The sequence below is a fragment of the Cryptomeria japonica genome, chromosome 10 (assembly GCF_030272615.1).
Source record: "Cryptomeria japonica chromosome 10, Sugi_1.0, whole genome shotgun sequence".
Classification (NCBI taxonomy): domain Eukaryota; kingdom Viridiplantae; phylum Streptophyta; class Pinopsida; order Cupressales; family Cupressaceae; genus Cryptomeria; species Cryptomeria japonica.
In genome coordinates, this window is record NC_081414.1 from 833,012,385 (window position 1) to 833,037,569 (window position 25,185).

The following is a 25,185-nucleotide window of genomic DNA, read 5'->3' on the forward strand; positions in this document are numbered from 1 at the left end:
ACACGTTACCCATGGCCTTCACCATGGATACAGTTGTTTATAGTGGTTTGGAAGAAGATGGTTTTTCCTCGCTACCACTTGGGTTGTTCTCTCCTCACTAGTAGTCCTAATGACCACACGGGGAGATAGACCCTCTAAAGATGAAACAAAAAGAGCCTATTGCCCAGGACACAAAAGACACTGGTTCAATTTTAGTGCACCAATTGAAGTGTTTGCTAGTCTATGAAAATAAGGCACACAATAAAGATCAAAAACCCTTGCCAAAATTTTGCAACAAAGATTTGTTAGTAGTTTTGCAATATACCCCTCCTGCAAGCACACAAGTTAGGTAAATTTTAGATCCAAAAGACTTTGTGAAATAGGGGCCTTCAACAATTCATTTTTCTTTTACCAATTCAAAGATCTGGTTCATCATAAAAAAAAATCACTTGTAAAATTTCAAAAAATTTCCAGAAATGTAAGAAAATCCAAAAAAATTGCTAATTTTCTCTAAAAAATATTTTTTTATGAAAAATCATAAAAAATTCATATAAAATGCAAAATTGATCCAAAAAATTGGAACATTTTACAGGACAGTCCTGATGGTCTTCCAAACCTGCATTGAAAAATTCTTGCAACAAATCCAAGCAGTTCGTGAGATATGAGAAAAATAATGCAAAACCCTAATTTTCAAAGATCCGATTTTTGAGGAATGATTTTGCATCAAATTTAAAATCACAAAAAACATATCATGTTTATAATTTTGAGAGATTTCTAATAATGTAAGAAAATCCAAAAAATTCACTAATTTATGCTCAAAATTATTTTTTTATGAAAATGCATAAACAAATCATAGAAACTTCAAATATGCTCCAAAAACTCTGAATTTTTAACCGAGCACCTCTGATAATGTTTTTGACTTGTAAAACAAATGTGATGCCAAAATTCAAAGCATTTTGTGAGATTTGATCAAAATATTGAAAAACCCTAATTCTTAAAGATCCAATTTTTGAGGAAATATTTTGCATCAAAATTAAAATCACAAAAAATAGATCCTATGTATAAATGAGAGAGCTTTCTAAAAATATAAGAAAATCTAAAAAATTTGCTAATTTTCTCTCAAAACTATTTTTTTATGAAAAATCATAACAAATTCATGGAAAATGCAAATGTGCTCCAAAACTTTTGAAGTTTGGATTGAGAGCTCTTAATACTGTCTTCAACCTGCAAACAAAATTTGGTGCAAAAAATCTTAGCTGTTTGTGAGATTAGATCAAATATCTCCAAGATCTTGATTTTGTGTACAAAACCCTAGCTGCACAAGGTTATTCTCCAAATTATTTTACAAAACAATAATATATGGTTAGGAAAACCTACAAAAAACACAGATCTAACAAAAATCCATGTCCCTCTGGGTGTGCCAAAACGTTTATGGTGAAAATGGATAAAATAATATTGAAAGACTAAATGAATTCAACCACAAAACCCTAGCCTAAAAACAAAAAAGATCCACCATAACATATGAAAATTACCTAAGACAATGCAAATCAAATAAAATCACAAAGATTATACCATCACATGTCCAATAGGGTTTGGATCTCCATTCTTCCTATCTCCATTGATCTTGCTTGATATATTTGCTCTCTGATTTTATGTGTGCACAAAAGCTCCACAAAGAATGGAAATGTGGTTGCAAGTAGACTTGATCGCATATAAAAGTTCAAATTTTAGAGTCATCGGGGTGTGCTATTATCTAAATAGAATGATTGAATGATTAGGATGACTAGAATGATTAGGATTGAATAGGGTTGATAATGAAGGAAGCATCTCCTTATATAGAAGACGCTATAAGAAATGAAGGGATAAGATTGAGAGGTGTAAAAGATAAATGGTCGGCTATGATTAGAGGGTAGGTAGAAGAAATAAGAAAATAATGAGAGGGTAGGTAGTGTAGGAATTAAGAGATGAATGACATGTGTCATAGGTAGAAAAGGTTAATGAATTAATTAAATAAATAAAGATTTATTTAATTAATAGAGGAAATGGGATCAATTAAATAAATAAAGGTATTTATTTAATTTAGAAAAAGGATGATTTAAATAAATAAATGTATTTATTTAAATGAGAAATAAAGCTAGAAGAGGATAAATGAATTAATAAATAAATAAATATTTAATTAATTAATAAAAGAATTAGGCTAAAATAATTAAATAAACAAAGATATTTATTTGATTAGACTGGACAATTTTAGGTGTCTACATTAACTTATCATTCCAATTTCATTCAAAATTCTATCTTCTTCTTTGGAGGTTGAATCTAGTAACTTTTTCCCCACCTCTTCCAATGTAATGCATGAAAAGTGTTTGAAGGGAAATTCGTATGAAACTCTCATCTCTCCTTGAAGGGAAAGGGTATATTTCCTCTTGATCTCTCATTCACATATTTTATACCCACCATTACATTTTGGTGACATTACAATTAGCTTATGTGCATATCCATGCTAAAGTAGAGAGAAATCAACATTGTAAAACTTATTTACTTTGATGTTTGTGGCATTTAACTTTCTGAAAGCTACTCCAATCTTGGAAGAAATTAACTGACAACTCATCTAGAAAGGCTAAATGGGATAAGTTGGAGACTCTTAATTAAGGTGACCCTACAGTGAAGATTTATAAACTTGATGGTTACCGGGTGAGATATGAAAACCTGAAGATGGAAGAGGATGAAAGGATTACTACTTTCATGGAAAAGGTAAATGAGATTGTTATTGGAATTCAATGTTGTGGTGGAACTCTGAGTGAAGATAAAATTGTTTCTAAAGTTTTGAGAGCCCTACCACCGGCTTACAAGATGAAGGCTACTATTATTAATCAGTTAAGAACAATGGCTAATACATTTGTCAACAAAGATACTTTGATTGGGAAATTATTTGCTTTTGATCTTGAAGAATTTGGACCTTCTGGAGCTGTGAAATATGAACATGTTTTTCATGCATCTACATCTACAACCAGTAAGTAATATCGGAAAACTTTATATGCAAAGGAATTGGAAGATATGAAGAGAGAAGATGATGAGTTTGAGCAACTTGAAGCACTATTTTCTAGAAGAGTACCTAAAGGACCGGTAGGAAGTAAGTATGAAGGAAAATCACCTTTTAAATGTTTTACATATAATAAGATTAGTCATTTTGCATCTAGATGTCTTGAAAGGAATTCAAGATTTGAAGAAAGAGTTAGAAGATATTTGAAGCCTAACTAGGTAGATATCGGAAAAAATATAAGTACAGGAAAAATAGAGACAAATCATGCTACATAGCGGATGAGGAAGGCATTAATGATTTTGATGATGAACTGGCAAAAGACTCTGCTAGTGGTTCCAACAATGGGAAGGAATGGGTGTTCCTAGCTATCAAGGAAGATGTTCCAGCACTAGAAGAGAATGTACCTTAAGAGAAGGCACTTGTTGCTGAAATTGAAGACAAGGATTAATGCATAATTGATAGTGGTTGTTTACATCATATGACTGGAGATAAAGGGAAGTTTCTACTTTGCAAGAAATTGATGGCGGTCTAGTTAGATTTGGAGATGACAAAGCATGTATGATCAAAGGAAAAGGAACTATATCATTGGATGGTAAGAACAATACTGACAATGTTTATTATGTTGAAGGTAACTTAAGGCATAATCTTTTAAGTGTAGGACAATTGGTGGATAAGGGATTTCAATTCTAGTTCAAGGATGGAAAATGTAAAATCATTAACAGATCAGGATTGGAGATTGCAACCGATACACAATCAAAATATAACATATTTCATTTGAATTCTGGTGAGAAGACATGTTTGATTACACAGGTTGATGAGAGTTGTCTATGGCATAAGAGGTCATGTCATATGAATTTTGATTGCATTGTGAAGATCAGTTCAACTTTAAGGCAATTAGAGATATACCTAATATTGTGAAGCCCTATAATCCGATATGTAAAGAATGTCAAATGGGTAAATAGGTTAGAACCTCTTTTAGGAGTATAAAAGATAAATATAATGATGTTGTTGATCTTATTCATACTAATTGGTGTGGCCGTGCTAGAGTTAAAAGTTTTTCAAGCTGATAGATATTTCATGCTAATCATTGATGATTGTTATAGAATGATGTGGGTTACTTTTCTAAAAGAAAAATTTGAAGCATTTGAAAATTTTAAAACCTTTAAGGCTAAAGTGGAAACTGAGATACAACTATGTTACTACTTATCAGATTGCCATTAGTTTTATGTAAAAGTTATACTATATACTCTAGTAGGTTATCTATTACCGATATATTCAGTCGGTATGTATAGTCTAGTAGGTTACAGAAGAAAGTAGTCATACAATGCAGTATACACCGAGCTGTCTACCGAGTATCATTTCATGTCTACCGAGTAGCAAAGATGACACACCGAGTTGATTTACACCAAGTGAAACATGTTACTAGATTCATTGAACCTGGACATGCATATGAAAACGTGTTACAAGATCGAGGCACATCTAACCGTTATCACATTGGAAATTGCACTTAAAGATTGTGTATGATTTTGAGTTTATCTAACCAATGAAATATTTTACATGATTATTCATTCAATAAATCATGTTTGTGAGATCGAAGCAATGAATTGGATCACCGTCATAAGAGATCTATTTATACAACATGAGTTAAGAGTTAAAGGTGTGTGCATGAGTGTAAGAAGACTGTTACAGAGACACAGAGGTCACCGAGAAGTTTTTTAGAGAACATTCGAAGAACAAAGTAAACATAAGGGTTTACCAAGTTACTATATGGGTTACCGAGGTATGCTATAAGCAAGGTTATCTATTCTAAGCACATAGAATCTGCTATAACATTTCAAATGTAAAGTTGCAGATATTTATAATGATTTTATTGTAATATTGTGAAGTTGAAAGAGAAACCTTTAACAAGGTAAAAGACTCTAATCAAGTCTATAAATTGTAAAACCTCTAACCAGGTGCAGCATTTAGATGAAGTGTTGTAAAGTCCTTTAGCAAGGTAGATCTAACAGATCTTGTTACTCCTAACAGGGTAAGCTATCAGAAATAGCTAAATATGTAGCTCTAATCGAGCACCTTTTATTATTGTAGTAGTGAAGTTGTGGGTGCCATGCCCACCACAGTTTTTCTCTCTAACCAAGAGTTTCTGTGTAACCAAAATATATTTGTTATGGAGTAAATCATGTATGATTGATATCTATTTGTTTTAGTTTTATATTATGTTATTGCACTATTCGGTTTATGCATAACAGTAAAGATATTGTTGAAGAAATGTTTTGAAGTACTGATTCACCCTCCCCTCTCAGTACATTAGCTTTCTATATTGGACCTAACAATTGGTATTAGAGCTCATATCTTGGAAAAAGTTTTAACTGCCTAAAGAGAAAGATCTTATCAATGGAAGGCTATAAACAATCTCGGAGGATTGTGTATCTGCAAGAAGAGTTGGATCATACTAATCAAATGATTGTAGACATGCAAAGGCAAATGCAAAAATCTTTGAAAGTGAGAAGAAGATTATCTGATGATTTGCAAGACTCTCAAGAGTTAGTGGAAAAAATTGAGACATCATCTGAGAATAGTATATCTAAAGAAACTGAAGAAATGATTGGAGTATTGAAAGAAAAGAACAAAGCACTAGTTGATCAACTAAAAGCAATGAAAAGAGAACATGAACATTTCAGCACACAGATGACTGAAAATCTAGATGCATTGAGAACAACTGAGGATAAAGTAAGAGATCTAGAAAGAGAGAAACAACAACTTGAAGTCTTAGTATCTGATAAGAATGATGAAATCACAAGGATGTCTGGAATTCAACAAAACCTATCAGATCAACTAGGTTATGCACATCATGAAGCAATTCTAAAGAATGATGAGAAACAAGCATTGAAACTTGAAGTATCAAAGTTAATCGATGAACTTGAAATAGAGAAGAAATCCAAAGAAACACTGAAGAAGAGTTATGAAGCATCAAAGATGTTGGATGAGCAACTGAACACAAGATGACCCAACAAAGATGTAGGACTCGGTTACAAAGGAAAAGACTCTACCAAGAAGGGAATTCATACTACCAAGAGAGGAGAATCATCAAAGCAAGATGGAAATAGGAATAACATCAAAAGAAAGAAGCCTATTTGCAACTACTGTGGAAATCAAGGTCACACTACCAACATATGTCAAATCAGAAAAGGTAAGCAACCAAATGTCACTAAGTCCAATGGTTATTGTTATAATTGCAATAAATATGGTCACACATCTAATCAATGTAGGTCAAAGTCTGTTAACAATTATCAGAAGGCAAAATTCAAAGGGTTTTGTAAAAACTGCAATAGATATGGACATAGTACCAAGAAGTGTTGGTTTAAGCAAAAGAACTTTATATAGTATGCACACCGAGCAAATCCTAGAGGTTACCGAACTCACAGAGATCATTACCGATAGTATTCTGCAGTACCATGGCATTACAATATAAGGATATGGTGTGAATGTTGTGGAAGATATGGACATATTAGTGCTAACTGCTTTATAAGGTTTGGAATGAACCACTGAAGATCATGGAGAAATCCTGGTATAACATGTTTTCATTATCACAAAGTGGGACACTTAGCTAGACATTGTAGAGATCAACCTAGAAAAGACACTGAGGAAATAAAAGAAAAATTAAAGAGGATTTGGAAAAAGACGAAAATTGTGTCAAATGAAGAAAGCACCTTACCTACCGAGTTAGGTGCTCCTATTCCAAATTAATCGGTAAAGGTATGAAGGGACTACATTCTCTAAAGGTTAAAATCTTAACAGTTCCTTTTCTATTATGTACTAAATTTAAAATCTGCATAGTTAAGATGTAATAGTAAGTTTGAAATTCTATCAAAGTCTTTGAAGCACTTTACAGGAAACCTGTCAAGTCGGTGAATACAGGAAGTCTGTCAAGTCGGTAAATGAAGGAAGTTTGGTTACTCGGTTAAAATCAAAAAAGGAGAGTAAATTGGTTAAAGGTGAACCGAGTGCATTTAATGTTTTTGACCGAACCCACATGGAGTCCAATAAGGTATTTTGTGTACTTAAAAGCATTTTCATAGTCATTTATACTTACCAAGTTTTTGAGAAAGCAGAGCAAGTGATTCAAAGGCGATCAAACCTCCTACAAAGCAAATTAAAGGTATTTACATCAAATCTCAACACATTGTTAAGTTGATTTACCAAGCATATCTAGCTACCATTATCTGCTAAGTATAAAGCGTATGTCGTTTGAAATCGTGAAACCCTAAGGACTCTTTGTTAGTTTTTTATCTGAAATCTTCAAATGGCGCCCAAGATCCAAGATCCCATAGTTGTCAATAATTTAGAGAAGCCCTCACTAAAATACTCTTTGACTCCCAAAGTCGCTTCTGAATCGGATGACAAAACTGCCTTTTCACTCATCCCGGATAGAGTGTTGTTAGTCAAAGATGTGAGATTCTTCACCAAATGTCATGTTGAAGAACTCAGTCATGTTGAAATCAGAGATACCTATGAGGAGCTATGTACCGATGGTATATTGAACAACAAGTATGAGCACATCAAAGTCAAGGGATTAACTGAAGCCCTAACCTATCCTCGTGTGTTCAAGCCCCAGTGGGTCAAGTTTTTTCTGAGCAAAGTTCACGATGACTTCATGTGGCTAGAAGAGAAACCATTCAATATTTCCAAGGAAATCATTCATCTGATTACCAGTTACCCTATCTATGATCATGCACGAGCCCAGAAGATGATATCACAAAAGGAATTGATCAGTTTAACCAGAGTGGAATCTGATTGCAGAGAATTGAAACTGAATAATGTCACTGATGAAGAGTTAAAATTCACCATTAGAGTAATGGGCTACTATTTCTTCCAATAGGCAAGGGAAAACAGTGTTCCCTATGCAGTAGTAGACTTGGCATACAAAATTATGAAAAAGGGAATGAAAATTGACCTATGCGAGGTATTGCTGAAGAACCTATTTGAAAATCTGAACACCATCAGGAAGCTAAAGAAGAATAACTCAGCTAATACTCTAAAGTTTGGATCACTACTGGTATGCATGTTTTTCTACTTTGAAAAATTCTTTCCATCAGTCGGTAAAGTTCTTTGGGAGCTACACCAACCAATCAACCATCAGATTAATGACTTCATTAAGAAGTTAGGAGATAATTTCAATGATATCATGGATGATTACTTCAGTAAATTTCAAGAGAAAGTGCATAACAGATTTAGGATACCACCCCAACTAGTAGAGAAATACAAAAATGATATATGTTTTGAAGTTGACACCGATTACTATTATGTGAATGTTGTGGAACTAAGGACTCAATCTTTTTCACCAATGGGTTAGAAGATTGATTTTGACATCACAAAACAACAAATTGATGCATTTCTTACATTGCCCAGACATGCTACCGAGCTAAGGTATGGTACCTATGAGGAAGTAAAGGAAAAGGTAAAGATGAGTATTGTAGTACCCAAAGCTACAAGAAAGGAAACAAAGATAATTAAGGCATTGTCTGAGAAATTCAGAGAAGATTCTTCCTCTACACTTGTCAAAGGCACCATTGCCATTACCGAAGAGGAATCTGAAGCCCAAGAGGCAGCTATAACACTGAGCACTGAATTGCCTAAGGGTAAAGTGTTAAAGAGAAAGAAACAGAACACATCAAAAGTCTCACCAACTCCACCTCCAGTAATGCGACCTAACACTAGAGCATCTGCAGCCTCACCGAGTAAGAAGACAAAGAGTGTTACTATTTCCAAGGTAATAAAGACATACAAGAAATCTACTCGGAAACTCATTTTGGCAAAAGAGTCTAGTGATACTGAATCAAAGGATGCAAGCAAATTCTAGATTGTCAAGAGCAAGAAGGTAAATGTACATAGTGTTGAAAACTTCTGTGCTAATCTAAAAGAATATGGTGGATTTGGAGGATTTAGATATGTTAAGTATGAAACGAGGAACAATGATGAAAAGAGACAAATTGAAGAAGCTGTCATCTACACACTTCTAAAGTTTCAGTTAGCTTTATTGGAACTAGCTAAGTCACTTCCAAATGAACTATATCTGCATATTGATAATAGGTGGAAGTATGCAATGGACTCAGAGAAACAAATCAGAGAAAGCAGTCTAGTCCATCTCTTTCCTGATATGTCAGTAGCTGAAATAAAGGAACATTTGACAACCTACAATTCAAATTTTCTTATCAAATAGAGAGCCTTAAAACTAATGAATGGGCTATATATTGACGTATAAAATGAGACAAAACAAAAGTGGCAGGAAATCTTCAAAATCAAGGATGCTGGTGAGCAAGCTACAATTGAAATCATTGATGTCACCGAGCGTGATCCTCATGTCACTGAGCAAGGTCCTGATGCTACTGAACAAGACCCTGCTGACACCATTCAAATAGATGAATATGTCATGGATACAGAGGCCCTGAAATAGGAAATGATAGAAGGCACTACATATGCAAAACTTGTATCTAGTGAATCCATCTTGGTACAATTTCAGCCTTATCCACTGGTCAAGCAACCTGTCTCAACCAAAACTCCTCAGGATACAGATCAAGGCACTAAAGGTCACAAATCTACAATAGGAGAAGGTACTACTCAAGAGCAGACATCTCAAGAACCTTCTGAAACTGAGAATGTTGCAACTGAGACACCAAGTACTGAGACATCGAAGGATTCTACAAAGACTAAAAGAACCAATCAAAGTGTTGCCTCTACCGAGCAACCTACTGAGGGTAATCAAGCCTCACAAGCAATTGTCTTAATTCCATTGGTGAAAGGTAAAGAAAAGAAAGTGAAGAAGCATAGTTTTAAACTTGATTTGTCAAAACCAATAGTGTTGCCCAATAATGATATATCAAAATTGAAAGGGCAAGCACTCATTGATTTTGGTGAACTGTGCAAAGCAAAGGCCGAACAAGAGAAGCAAATGGCCATTCAGAAGAAAAAGAAAGTACTTTAGAAGGTAAAAGCACTCCTAATAGATATGCTACCTGAAGCTACAATATCAATAGATGTAGCCATCCACATTCAACTGGATGAACTCCTAACAAAGATAGAAACATCTGGAGTAGATGCATCGGAGTATTTGAGCAAGCTAAAAGACAAAGAGCTCAATTCCAAAATGATAGAAGAGGTACAAAAAGCTATCACTATTGGCAAAGTTAAACTTGTCAAAATTATTGCTGAGTTGACTCCTCAACTCAAGCACATTCATTATTTATTTCAGAAACTCTGCACATTTTCTTTATTCATTAAAGAAATTAAGATTAAAACAAAGGCAATTGAGAAAGAGATCACCAATCTCTCAAGCAAGTTGACCACAGAGCCAAATTCAATTCAAAATTTTTATACAAAGCTTCAACAACTCATGGCTCAACAATTGGACTTAAGAAATGAAGAACACAAGATCAGGATGGACATAATGACACTTCAGACATTATTCCTTCCATATCTTTCATCAATCCAAGAACAGATCAACCGAGCCACATACCTATCTACTTCTCAAAAGGGAAGTACTCTAGATGGCTTAATATCGCTATTGGCTGATATTCAAGCACAAAATTCTTTAATGGACAATGTAAAGGATCCACTCTCTGTCGCTCTCACTGATGCCCAGACCAAGTACAAATCTATTTTGACCAGTTATCACCCCCGGATGGAAATTAAGTTTTGATGTTTGTCAAAAAGGGGGAGTAATATGATAGTCTTGGGGGAGCAATACAATATATTTTGGGAGTGATACAGCTTTGATATAGTATTGAGAGAATGATATAGTATTCAAGTATAGTATACAGGGGGAGTATACCGAGCAGAGTAAGCAGAGTATTCAAGAGTAGTATACAAAACAACAAGCAAAGCACAAGAACTGATCACCAAGTATGCAAAATCAAAGTTATGTACAATATATCAACAAGGGGAGTATATCTGATATAGTATTTTATTGACTATTGTATATACTATCAGTATAGTCATTTTGCAAAGTATATAGATTTTTGAGTTATAACTTTGAAAGTAGTTTTTGTCAAACATCTCAACTAATGTCAAAAGGGGAGATTGTTACTACTTATCAAATTGCCATTAGTTTTATGTCAAAGTTATACTATATACTCTAGTCGGTTATCTATTACTGAAATATTTAGTTGGTATGTACAGTCTACTTGGTTACAGAAGAAAGCAGTCATAGAACATAGTATACACCGAGCTGTCTACCAAGTATCATTTCATGTCTACCGAGAAGCAAAGATGACACACTGAGTTGATTTAGACCGAGTGAAACGTGTTACCAGATCCATTGGACCTGGACATGCATATGAAAATGTGTTACAAGATCGAGGCACATCTAACCGTTATCACATTGGAAATTGTACTTAAAGATTGTGTATGATTTTGTGGTTATCTAACCAGTGAAATATTTTACATGATTATTCATTCAATAAATCGTGTTTGTGAGATCGAAGCAATGAATTGGATCACCGTCATAAGAGATCTATTTATATAGCATGAGTTAAGAGTTAAAGGTATGTGCATGAGTGTAAGAAGACTATTATAGAGACACAAAGGTCACCGAGAAGGTTTTTAGAGAACAGTCGAAGAATAGAGTAAACAGAAGGGTTTACCGAGTTACTATATGGGTTACCGAGGTATGCTATAAGAAAGGTAATCTATTCTGAGCACATAGAATCTGCTATAACATTTTAGATGTAAAGTTACAGATATTTATAATGATTTTATTGTAATATTGTGAAGTTGAAAGAGAAACCTTTAACAGGGTAAAAGACTCTAATCAAGTCTATAAATTGTAAAACCTCTAACCAGGTGCAACATTTAGATTAAGTGTTGTAAAATCCTTTAGCAAGGTAGATCTAACAGATCTTGTTACTCCTAAAGCTATCGGAAATAACTAAATATGCAGCTCTAATCGAGCACCCTTTATTATTGCAGTAGTGAAGTTGTGGGTGCCATCCCCACTGCAATTTTTCTTTCTAACCAAGAGTTTCTGTGTAACCAAAATATATGTGTTATGGAGTGAATCATGTATGATTGTTATCTATTTGTTTTAGTTTTATATTATGTTACTACACTATTCGGTTTATGCATAACAGTAAAGATATTGTTGAAGAAATGTTTTGAAGTACTGATTCACCCCTCCCCTCTCAGTACATTAGCTTTCCATATTGGACCTAACAGACTAAAGATTAAATGTTTGAGGTCAAATCATGGTGGAGAATTCACATCCGGTGAGTTTAATAACTTTTGTGAGAAGCATGGTATAAGAAGACAATTTTCTGCTCCCCGGACACCTTAGCAAAATGGAGTTGTTGAAAGGAAGAATAGAACTATCTTGGATGCTACTATAACAATGATAATGGAAGCTATTCTACCTCATATCTTCTAGAGAGAAGCAGTGAGCACACCAGTTTATACATTCATTAAAATACATAGAAAAGGAGAAAGCAGTAAGACACCTTATGGATTATGGTTTGGCAATACACCTACAGTTAAGTATTTCAGAATCTTTGGTAGTAAATGTTATATCAAGAGAGATGATATCCTTAGAAAATTTGGTCCTAGATGTGATGAAGGCACATTTCTTGGTTATTATAATGAAAGCAAGGCATATAGATGTTATAACGAGATATTGTAGAGAATTGTGGAAAGTGCTAATGTCAAAGTGGATGAGCTGAATAGAGGTCAAATCAGAGTTTATGAGAAGGAACTGATAGTGGAAATGATTATATCTGAACTAATAACACCTTTACTGGAACAGAGTGTTGAACTAGTTATTCTGACAGTATAAGAAAATTTTATAGTAACTAAAGAACACGAAAGAGGAACAGAGAGTTAGAAGACTCCTAGGTATGTGAGATTGAATCATTCAAAAAATCAGATCATTGGGGATAAGAAGAATGGAGTAATGACAAGAAGAAGAGTGACAACTAATGAGGTATGTTTAATTTCATAATTTGAACCGGTATCAGTAATTGAGGCATGTAAAGATGAATATTGGTTGAAAGCTATGGAAGAAAAATTAGACCAGATTATGAAAAATAACACATGGACTTTGGTTCCTTGGCCTAAAAATAAGAATGTTATTGGAACTAAATGGGTTTGTATGAATAAATTAAATGAGGATGGTCAAGTTATAAGGAATAAGGCTAGATTGGTTTGCAAAGGATATTCTCAAAAGGAAGGAATTGATTATGGAGAGACTTTTGCACCTGTAGCTAGGATTGAAGTTGTAAGATTATTTCTTGCCTATGCTACTTGTAAGAACTACAAGGTTTATCAGATGGATGCTAAGTGTGTATTTTTTAATGGGGATCTTGATGAGGAAGTTTATATTGAGCAACCTGATGGTTTTTCACTATCAAATGATACAAACATAGTTTACAGGTCAAGGAAAGCTTTATATGGATTGAAACAAGCACCTAGATCTTGGTATGAAAGGTTGGATAAATATCTTTTGAAGGTTGGTTTTACTAAGGGTAATGTTGACAATAATTTATATTATAAGATCACTGATGATGATATAATGATTATTGAAGTATTTGTTGATGACATTATTTTTGGAGGTGAAGATAAGTTATGAATGGAATTTTCTAAGAATATGGAGAATGAGTTTGAGATGTCTATGATTGGAGAAATGAATTTTTTCTTAGGTTTGCAGATTACTCGGACCGACAAAGGTATTTTCATCTGTCAAACTAAGTATGGTAGGGAATTGTCGAAGAAATCTGGTATGGGAGATTCTAAATTGGTAAGTACTCCTATGATTACAAGTAAGAAATTGACAAGAAAAGATGTTTCTATAAGATACAAATCTATGACTGGAGGTCTTCTTTATTTGACTCGGCCTAGGACTGACATAATGTAGGTTGTTTGTATTGTATCAAGATTTCAGAATGGTCCTAGAGAGTCATGAGAGTGCAATGAAAAGGATTTTTAGATACTTGCAAGGTACATCAGAATATGGTTTGTGGTACCCTAAGGATGATGACTTTACTCTATGTGCATATACAGATGCTAATTGGGTTGGAGATGTTGATGACCAGAAAAGTACTTCCGGTGGAGCTTTCTTTCTTGGAAAGAATTTGGTTTCATGGATCAACAAGAAACAATCATACACTTATTTATCTACTGCTGAAGCAGAGTATGTTGCTATTGCTACTAACTGTACACAGGTTCTATGGATGAAGCAAATGTTGAAGGATATAAAGGTGGATTGTAATAGACCGGTAGTTATTCACTATGATAACTCTACTGCTATCGACATATCAAAGAATATGGTATTTCATTTTAAGACAAAGCACATATCTATCAAGTATAACTTTTTAAAGGAAAAAGGTGCAAGCAAATGAAGTTAGACTGGTTTATGTGACCACTAAAGAGCAGATTGCAGATATTTTCACTAAATCTTTGCCTAAAGAATCATTTCAATACTTCAAAGATGGATTGAGAGTTTCTACCCCTCTGGTAGAGACTTGATTGATGTGGTTTGGCATCACTCTGTTATACATTATCAAAGATAATTTTCATTCCAACACTAATGTGGGGATGCTACTACTCAGGGGGAGTGGTTATCTTTGATTTTCAGTGGCTTATGTTTTTGCTTTGATATTTTGTCAGATTTCTAGCATTGATATCAAAGGGGGAGAGATATTGATGTGAAAAAGAAAAAATTAAGGAGTTGTATACATTAGGGAGAGAGATATATGTATAATTAAGAGCTTTAAAGAGATATCATTCACAAGGGGAGTTTGGTCTTTTTTTCAGAACTTCATTTCTACATCTATATGTAGGAGATTGTTGGTCATTGATGTCAACACTAGCTACTTGGATGCTTTACCGACACCTTTATGGTCTCAATAGATTGAGTAGTTTCTGGTTGGTTTGGATCCGGCATAATCTAGTAGGCTCCAGTATAGTTTAGTTAAGGAATTAGCTTATTCATGATACTCATGTTCATATTCAATACGTTGCATTTGGTCTGGTGATCGGATGCTATCTTGTTTGCTTAGAAGATTGGCTTCTAGTTCCGGTGATGGTTTCACCGGTAGAGATTTTGACGAAGATCTTTGATGAATTGCATAAGTGGTGTTGGTGCAGCTTCTGGTGGCCTTTCAGGATGTTGTTGGTGATCATGTTCAAGACTTGGTTGATGGAGATTATTGCTTTAGCGTGTGGACCTATATTGGGTCCTGGTTGATCTAGGTTATGGACTGGCTTAATGTAATGTGTGGATTAGACCTCTCGATGTGTTTATGGGATATCTTATGTGTTGGATATTGTTTTTTTAGTCTAAGGCCGACATGTTTATGTAATTTGTTTATTTTCTTGTGGTCAGCTTGATTGTTTATGGTCGAAGGTTTGTATCTATATGATGTAAGATCTGATTGTAGATCATCATGGTCATGGTATGGGATATGGATATTTAATGTGAGAATAATGTAATATCATTCAGGTAGAGGATTTGGTTGATCATTGGAGATCTAATTGGGTTTATGTAAGAGGATTTAGTCCTCTAGTATTGAGCTTAAGCTGAACTATACTCAGGCATAATAGATGCTATCTTTTACAGTTCAAAACTTCTCTGGATTGTAGTCTAGATTTCTATGTAGTCAGTGAGACTTCTTTTATGATGAGCAGTGCGCTCTAGGTTGTTGGCCTTCCTGCAAGTGCAGGCCCCTCAATTATAATTCACATACTTACTACAAAAGTATTATCTGACTGTGGGTAGGTTTCCCATCATGGTTTTTCCCTTTATCGGGTTTTCCATGTATAAATCTTGGTGTCATGTGGATGGTATTTATTCTATGATTGTTGGTCATGCTTAATTGGTTTAATTGCTATTCTAGTATTTGGTTTAACAATTCAGATATTAATGTTTTGGGTTTTGGTATTAATGTTTTAATTGCTAATGATTGTGGCAATTGCTGGCAACTAATTCATCCCCCCTCTTAGTTGTCTTCCAGTTATTTGAACTGTCTAATAGTCTACACTTTGACATGGAGAAAAGGACAAGATAGGGTCGTGGTGCCCCTGTACTCCCAGGAAAGGGGCATGGTGCCCCTTTCCCTACCCTATTTTGGGACATGACCCTTCCTTAGTCTACATTGAAGGTTGTGTAGTGAGTGGGAAACCTTCCCTGATGTAGGCCTTTGACAAAAATTAGTCAATTAACCCTAATTGATGAGTATATATGTCACATTTTCCCTTCCCATTTACATAAGTGAGAAGTTGGATAAGACATGTACATGAGATCATGCATTCAAGCATTCAATAACATTCACGCATTAAGCATCTCATCTCTCCTTTAAAGGCTAGGTGTTGCATTCAAGTCAAGGATTCAACCATTGAAGAGGAGATTCATTCCCACATTCAACTTCATACAAGAAAATCTACCTACATTCTATCTACAACCTCCCTTGAGGTGATTTACATTATATTCTTTCAGTTACATTTACTTGCAAGTACTTTTTTTTGTTACTTGGTTAATTCCAAAACTAAGGTTTGACTTGAAGGAAAACCCCCAATCCCAACCCCTTTTCCTCTCTTTAATGTGTGTACATTGCAGGTACGCAACTATTCTTTCAGATTTGGAGTCTATTTGTAGAGGCAAAAAAACCCTTTTCATTTTGCGGATTTTTCAAAGGACCGTGTACATTCCCACCACGGTCCAAGCAAATTTTCCTCAAATTTCCAAGGCGGCTTTGTCTCGACATATTACTACCAAATCCAGGTGCACAACTTCATCCCACACTCTGATCTTGAGTTATTACCAGTTCTTTGTCACTTTTGCACTTAGTCTCTATACATAATTCAATCAATTCCTTTCCATTCCAAATAGAAGAGTGGATTAACTTACCAATCCCATCTCATTCAGAATTATATCTTCTTCTTTGGAGGTTGAATCTAGTAAATTTTTCCCCCCCTCTTCCAATGTAATGCGTGAAAAGTGTTTGCAGGGAAATCCATAGTGAAACTCTAATCTCTCCTTGAAGGGAAAGGGTAGCTTTCCTCTTGATCTCTCATTCACACATTTTTTACCCACCATTACATTTTGGTGACATCAGAATTACCTTATGTGCGTATCCATGATAAAGTAGAGAGAAATCAACATTGTAAAACTTATTTACTTTGATGTTTGTGGCATTTAACTTTCCAAAATCTACTTCAATCTTGGAAGAAATTTTTGATTCATTATCATCATGAGCTTTCTTTTATGTGAATGTGTGATATTTCCCCTATAACTATCTAAACTTATATAATTAGATTAAGTGATAGTTGAATACTACATCTTGTGCCTCAATAAGGATATGTATAAAAGATATAGGTAGCTTTTGCACACCATGGAGGTATGTCCTTTTAATAAATAAGGATGTGATAAAATTGGTCTTTACATGGCCATGAATGAGTTATTGAAAGCTATTAACATTTATTTAGTGATATTGTTAAATCAAACAATTATGATATGATGAGTGAGAACCTCTTAATAAGTTTGAATGGTCTATTGACTCTATATATGTACTCAAATCTATCTTCAGACTAGGATAGAGTTACTTATATTTTCTATGCTTAGCAATGGCCACTTAACAAATAGGTATTACTAAATTTGATATAGTGTTTTACTTGTGTATATGTTTGATTAGTACTATACAAAATGTTAAATTCTCAAAAGTAGAGTAGTGTTTCATATTACTACAATTGGTTTCATTTGTATGTAATAAATAATGTGCATCTTAATAATGGATTTCTAGTTAACAATTGAATGAAGTAAATAAAGTCTCATTACTTATAAGTTTCTATTGTTCTTGTTTATATGTTCATATAAGACAACTCGTGTGAGTTCAATGTGAGCATTAGGTGTTTAAGAATTTGAAACTAATAATTATAAATTCTGGGGTCTATGTTTATCAATCAATTTGTGTGGTATCTAACCAAGTCTTAGTCAAGATGCCCAATGCTTTTGAATCCTTGTTATATATGGATTATGTGTATTTGGATATAAGATGAACCCACTTATTAGAACCAATTTTGATGTATGCATGGATTAGAAACTATCACTAATTCCATGCATTTAATAAATTGTAGGTGCTATAATTTATCACAGCTTATGGATTATTTAATTTTCACCAATAGCATTGAAGGGAAGGGTGATAGAAAATAACCATGAAATGACTCAAACATGATCTAGATAGTTGAAAATTCCATAATGAGAGTGATAGATGCCAAGAGTTAATTATCATATCTTAGGGTCTGGTAGTTTGTTAGTAGTAGCATATAGGTGATTTATGTTAAGAGCTACCCAATTTATGATAGAGATTAGCTAGTTTTCACCATTATCATGTAGGTGATAGATGCTAGGAGCTACCTCATACTATGTTGGACTAAGTTTCATAAATGGCATATAGGATCTACTGACTCAAAGGTTCAATAAGCTATGAAAATTTCATTAATGGCCTAATAAGACATGTGTAGTGGTCTGAAGTGGTACAGTGCCAAATATAGGGGAAAATAATGGGACTCATAATATATATGATGTATTATTGATTTTATTATAGAAGTTTCAGCATGTTTATCAACACTCATCCCTCATATTGGTCATGAACCAAACTTGGTGACTTAAATTATTTGCATGCAAACACATATGTGACAACCATGTAAAATTAGAACAACATATTACATACACAAAGAGACATATTGCTTAACATAGACTATATCTAATATTTTATGTTTCAACCTTTTTTTACTCGCTCTATTGAGCTAATATTTTATGTTTCACTTAGTTGCCATGTATTTTTCCACTTGCTTTATCTAATCCATCCCACTTCACTCAATTTACTTGATTTATCTCATTTCACTAAGTTTATCTAATTTTATCTACTTTACTCAATTTATTTGAGTTTTCTCAATTCACTCAAGTACTATATATGGCAATTCACTGTCTTCTTTTAAGCCACATAGTGTCTTAGAATACTAGATTAATCGCACATGATTACATATGCCAAACTAATTTTAAAACATTTAACATTACCAAGTTCAATAAAAAATATACACTTTATCAAAGTCTGTATATTTTCCCTCCTTTTTTATTATTCCCTTCCTTTGTATTTTGCAACTTCTACACTTTTGCTACAATTTCAATAGAATTTATCTATCAAATGCTTACAATACTTTAAGAATTTATTTGAGCTTTTTATTACAAATCTCATTAGCCAGTAAGGGCAATATGTTAATTCCTTAGACTGATCAACCACTATTTTCATATGTCAATTTGTTTCATTCCTTGGCCAAATTCATACCATGCAAGATCTTCATTTCATTTAGTTATCTATTCTCTTAGTAGTGTGCATTCAAGCACACAAGAGTTCTTTACCATCCCACATCATTAGCTTAAGGCACGGTATTCTTGGTCTATCATGTGCCACTGAGATGGAGCCACGATTTGTCTAGTGTCATCCTTAAATGATACTTGATCTTTGCATTCATTTTTTGTTAGCCTGCGTATGCATTATCATCAATCACCAACATAAATTAAAAGAAAAAAAAAGATGTGCTTGTATAACCCTCCTTCTAATTGATTGCAACATCTGTAAAACATATGAAATGCACCATTGATCGTTTTTGTTAGTTAATAAACATGGTCAAAAGTCAGATTAGCGTAAGATTAATGTGTGTTTATTAGTTAATAAAGAAGGTCAATGGTACATTTGATGTGTTGCATAGTCATTTCACAAATTGATTAGATTAGTCCATATAAATGTTTGACTTACACAATCCAAAACCTATTAAAGTATTTACATCCATATAACAATTTTAAAATGATTTAGAAAAACTATTAATCTAAAATACTTTAATAATCTATAAATCATTATTAATCATTATTATTTCCTAAATTAAATTTAATCATCATTGTACTCTCAATCAATATTCATGAAGCATTAATCATTCTCTATCAAGAAACAATTAAGTATCGAAATAAACTATAATTTATTAATATATAATTAGGATTTATAATCCATCAAGGTCCATAGGATTTCATACAATAACTTTCCTTTTCAGAAGTTACCTACGAAACAAGTGCTATTACAACATGAGACACCATTGGACATGTGCACTATTGAGACCTAATAAATAAATTATAACTATTGTTAAAATTTCAATAGTAGAGGAGTTTCTAGGCAGTACTGTCCTCCGATATTAGTCCATGCGAAAGATAACCTGGGCTCCATATTCAGGTTTCAGAGTAATGAAAAGCGAAGGAGCGTGAGTATAAGATGGTGAAGTCACAAAAGAAAACTTTTGCAGAATCATGGCCAACACCAATTTTGCTTCTAACAAGGCCAAATTCTGACCCACACATATAGTTGGACCTGCTCCAAAGGGCATGAATGCCATTGGATGCTTTGCAGCCTTTGCAATTCCTTCACTAAATCGCCCTGGGTTGAAATCTTTGGCATCACTTCCCCACAAAGAAGGATCATGGTGGATTTCAAGGATCGGAAGCATAAATTGGGTGCCTGCAGGAATTGATAGCTTTCCAAGTTTTGTTTGCTCAGATGCATGTCGCGATAGAAATACTGCAGGTGGATAAAGTCTCAAGGCCTCATTTATAATCATTCCAACCTACAAAACATTTATAGAATCAATTATGAGAGAAATCCAGAATATTACTTTTGAATTCAGTAATGGCCCTTGCTCTATCTATTTACTGGTTTCCAAATAATTTACGTTATCTACATGGAATTTGGGTCTGTGTATAGAAGGTCCTTACAATTTTGAGGCGACTTAAGTTGTCTGCATCTGGATAATTGTTTTTTCCGCATACTTGCAGTGCTTCTCTGCGACCTTTCTCTTGCCAATCTTGATGTATGCCCAACAATATTATACTCCATGTCAACAGTAGTGATGTCGTTTCATGACCAGCAAAGTAGAAAGTCTTACATTCATCAATGATTTCCTCTGTACTCAGGCCTCCATTACTTCTCCCATTGACTCCCATCTGGTCCTTGCTCTGAGACATCATAAAACCAAGCAGATCGACACCATATCTACCTGTTTTTTTCATTCCATCGGTCTTTTCCCTGGCATCTATAACTTGTCTTAAGGATCTTCTTATTTCCTTCTCTACATTCCAACGTTGCCTATTCTTTGTAGTAGGTAGAAACCTGATACCAATGTAAGAAACCAAAAGAAGTTACAGATTCTGCATGCCTCAGAATATGAGTAAACCTTCCTAAAGTACCAAGACATTTGAGATGGGGTGATATAGCTTTCGAAAAAATATTGTTGGTGATAAGTCAGATTTGGATAAAGATAGGCTGGTCTTGTAGGGTCAGCTGTTCAGATGGTAGAGCACTCTGACAGCAAATAGAGTTTTAACAGGTCTATGAAAAGCTCAACACGGTATCCAGCGTCAAGCCAAACTAACCCATCAATACATAATGTGACTAAAAGAGAGATGTTAATAATAAGCCAAATTCAGAACAAATATGAGCTGGTTCTATAAAGACCAGTAACTCTGTTCGTAGAAAACTCAACAAACATAACAAAAACAAAACATACAATTCAAAATGTTGATTACGTTCTTTTGGAATTTAAGATTGACAATTGTATCATAATCTGTCACCTGAAACCTGGAATATAAACAGTGCGAAATGATTCCAATGCAAGAATCATCTGTTTGCCCTGCAAATCAAAGATGTGCTTTCCTTCTGCAAAACTGCTACCAAATGCTGTGCGTGCAATAACATGGGACGTGAGATCACGAAACTCCTTTTGCACATCAATTTCCGGAGAACCTGACGTTATCAATTTACTCCACACCTCCAACATACTGGCACAACTTTTCACAATTGTTGGAATCATCCCCTGTAAAAACGAAAACGGCGTTTTGCCGACAATTAGTCATCATGAAATTATTTGAATACTGATGGGCAAAGTACACAGATGTTTATGTATCACTAGGAACTTGGTAGATTTCTCTCTAAATTAGATCATTTTTGTCCTGATTTAGGACATAAGTACAGACATTCAGTGCCTTACCTTCAAGAGATCCATATGGAAAGCAGGATTTATGATTTTCCTGTGCCGTGTCCATTTCTCACCTGTCAACCCTGCAAGTCCCTGTCCAAACAGTTGTTTTGAAAGCGGATCATCGGCAAACCTAGGATAGTTGCCGAATTTAGTGGACAATATCTCCTTAATAAGCTCAGGGTGGGGAACAACCAACCTGGCATGAGGCCCAAACCAGAAAATAAAATCCTGACCTATACATCACATGTAACAAGTTTATTTGATTAATCAATGGTGCTAAGCAGGAATTCCAGTAATATTCTTAATGAAATACCAGATGCTTAAAAAAATGCAGAATACAAGTGTACCATAGGTTTTGGTCCACTGATGATAATGGGGAAGAACTCGAGGGAGTATGTCATGTGAGAGTGGCATGGGTTTGGCTCTCTGCTCATCGATCATTGTTGATATATCTGCAGAATTTCCATAGAATAGCCTGTATGGAGGACCCTTGATTCCCTGGGCTTCAAATGCCCTTTTCACTTGCAGAGGCTTCCACCATATTGCTCTTGCAATCTTGAGCAAAAACAAAACTAAACCAGCACAAACAGCCGCCAAACCCCAAAATACCTACTCCATGTTCCAGACTTGGGCAACAGAGTAATTCTTTGCTTCTGAAAGCTTCAGATTTGTAGTACATAACCATACCATCCCTTATGTAGATAACGAAAATTACCCGCACGCAATCCAAAAATCCAAATAAATAAAGTCACTTTTCTGTGAACGATCGCCTTTCCCACCAGTTTGTCAACGCTGGATTAAAGTGAAGCATTAACTAATCAGACTCGGGTCCAGATGGGCAGGTCCAACTTCCCGTCTCATTCATACCGATGTTTTCCGTATACCGGCTCTTCCAGATAGAGTGTATAGAGTAAGATTTGTTTAAAGTTCCTCTCACATGCTCGTTCAGCGGTCCATTGATATTATTCTTATATACGGAAAGGAACTAGTAGTTGAGGACGTTTTCGTCCATTGATATTATTTTTATGCTGAAGGCGTTTCTTATTATGAAATGCATCCATTAATTTTTGCAAATTAATAGTTTACATTTACGTAGAGGCATGCAAGACGATTCAAACGTTTGTCGCCGTTGATCGATTTTCATTTTTGGTAGCGCTTTCTTTGGAAACTTTCACAGGAAATAGTGACATGACAACTGTATTGATATTATCAAGCACTCAAAGATCGTTGGTGTTTAACAGTTCGCTGACATGACAACCGTATGGTACTGACATAACAACCGTATTTCAAGTACGTCACCGTTGAGGTTTAAGCGCCCATTAATGTTAATAATGTTAAAAAAAAAGATTTGTTCTTACCACTTGCTTTATGTGGTACATCTCTCTATGATTTATATGTCATATATTTCACCTCGGGATTGCATTGATCGAAACACCCCAATTGCATAGGGGAAATAGTATGGCCTTCGATAATTACAAAGGCTTATAGCCATGAGTATTGATTAGAACAAAACAGGTCTCTTGTACTATTTGATGGGCGAGTGAAATGGGGGTTAATTCGTTATTCCTTCATATTTTGTGTTGCACTGTCGCATTATTTTACTATGGAAAGGAAGGGAGATTGAGGGCGGCGGCTCAAACCTAAAACCTGCAGTATTTTGGCACTAGAGTAGGGTGGACACAACGGTTGAGCTTAACCAACACACTTGAAGCGTTGACCGCTGAGAGTGGCTCGTGTGGGGCCCTCATAATCTATTCCCATAGCTAATGCACGTTTCCGTTCTTGTAAGCCAACCATTAACCACCACAGTCAGTAGCTAGTTGTAGTTAGCAACCCAATGTATAACCCAAATGAGTTTAAATTCACTATTCTCGTGCTGCGGAGGATGGGACGTACAAAATAAATGAAACTGCAACTATTCGTTTGAATTTCAAATTTGAATGTCTCATCTCCCGCCCCACTAAAAGGAGTAAGAACTAAGAAGAGGATTTCTTCGATTGGATCAAAAATCACAGCCATAAGAGTTTCAAGAGTAAATGGGCCACCCTGAGATTTGTTAACGGTTGGAACTGTATTCATTACATAACATCTAGAGAGGAGCTGGAATAGTTGGGCATTGTCTGCTATGTTTACTTGAAGCACACTTCAATTCCAAGGAGTGTATCCATTTTTAAAGAATCAAAGGGAGTTGTCTACGGTTGCGGGAAGTGGATGGGTGAAGCAGTAGTTTATGATGTTTTAAGAATATTATTTATTGTGGAGGATTTTTTAACATGACCCATCATGGAGTATAAACATAACTGCGAAGAGGTAACGGCTCAATCAGGCTTCCTTCGTTTAGCGAGGCGTTTGTTACAAGTTTTCTCATGGGGCTACAGATTTATTGTGGTGTTCTTCAGTAAAGTTTGTTGGTTTTCCTCTGCAATTAGCAAACTGTTTATGTGGGGTCCTGATTATTCGCATGAACTATTTTTAGAATTTTAGATTGTTTTTATTCACTGTTATTTAGGGCTGCTCGCTCTGGAAAAGCATTACTCGGATGGTCTGCAAGATTGATGATATTTAAATGTGATATGGCTTGAAATTATAGTGTAACTTTTCGTCTAAAACTAATGCTCACTGTATATGTTGATTGTGCATTTTCTTAGCAGTATTGTATTCAGATTAATTTGTTTGATTTATATTATAAGTGATATTATTTGTTATTATTATTTTTTTAGTATAATTTAGATTTAATATTTTGAAGTTATATCTAAAAGGTTGTAGGAATAAATTAAAAATGTTTGATTTACAAGTTCATTACACTTACATATTTTAATGTAATAAAAAATTAACTTTTTAATTACCATATATTTAAGTATTTGTATTTATGCTATTTACTGGCTATGGGGCCCTTTAAACAGTACCCCATAGCTTCCCTACGGCCCTATGCCTCTGTATACGTCTGCAGCGTCATGTCGCTTGGAAAACGTGCATGCCAGTTTTTTCCCACTGTCGGCATTCCACCTCTCTCATCCGTCACGGTGCAAATTTATTTAAGGGGCCCACGCTGGAGAGCCAGCGCCCGCGCATTAAAAAATTGTTTGTTTTTAATAAAAAAAATTATA

At 34.6% G+C, this 25,185-nt stretch overlaps 1 protein-coding gene across 1 annotated transcript; it reads right to left on the minus strand.

Moving 5' to 3' along the window:
- Nucleotides 1–20,078: 20,078 nt before the first annotated feature.
- Nucleotides 20,079–23,875, minus strand: LOC131076845 (cytochrome P450 734A1-like). The gene is made up of 6 exons (XM_059212925.1): nt 23,780–23,875; nt 22,426–22,687; nt 22,088–22,311; nt 21,672–21,913; nt 20,817–21,210; nt 20,079–20,668 (listed from the first exon to the last, which is right to left on the minus strand). Exons 1-6 carry the CDS (start codon nt 23,873–23,875, stop codon nt 20,243–20,245), a joined length of 1,644 nt encoding a protein of 547 aa, XP_059068908.1. The 3' UTR covers nt 20,079–20,242.
- Between the last annotated feature and the right edge of the window lie 1,310 nt (nt 23,876–25,185).

Bases quoted from the DNA above. Each gene is read 5' to 3' on its own strand.
- LOC131076845 (XM_059212925.1), bottom strand. From the start codon at position 23,875: ATGGTTGGCTTACAAGAACGGAAACGTGCATTAGCTATGGGAATAGAT. The intron at 22,312-22,425 runs GTACACTTGTAT...TGTGATGTATAG, and splicing joins TCAGTGGACCAAAACCTATG to GTCAGGATTTTATTTTCTGG. The intron at 21,914-22,087 runs GTAAGGCACTGA...TCGTTTTTACAG, and splicing joins TCCATATGGATCTCTTGAAG to GGGATGATTCCAACAATTGT.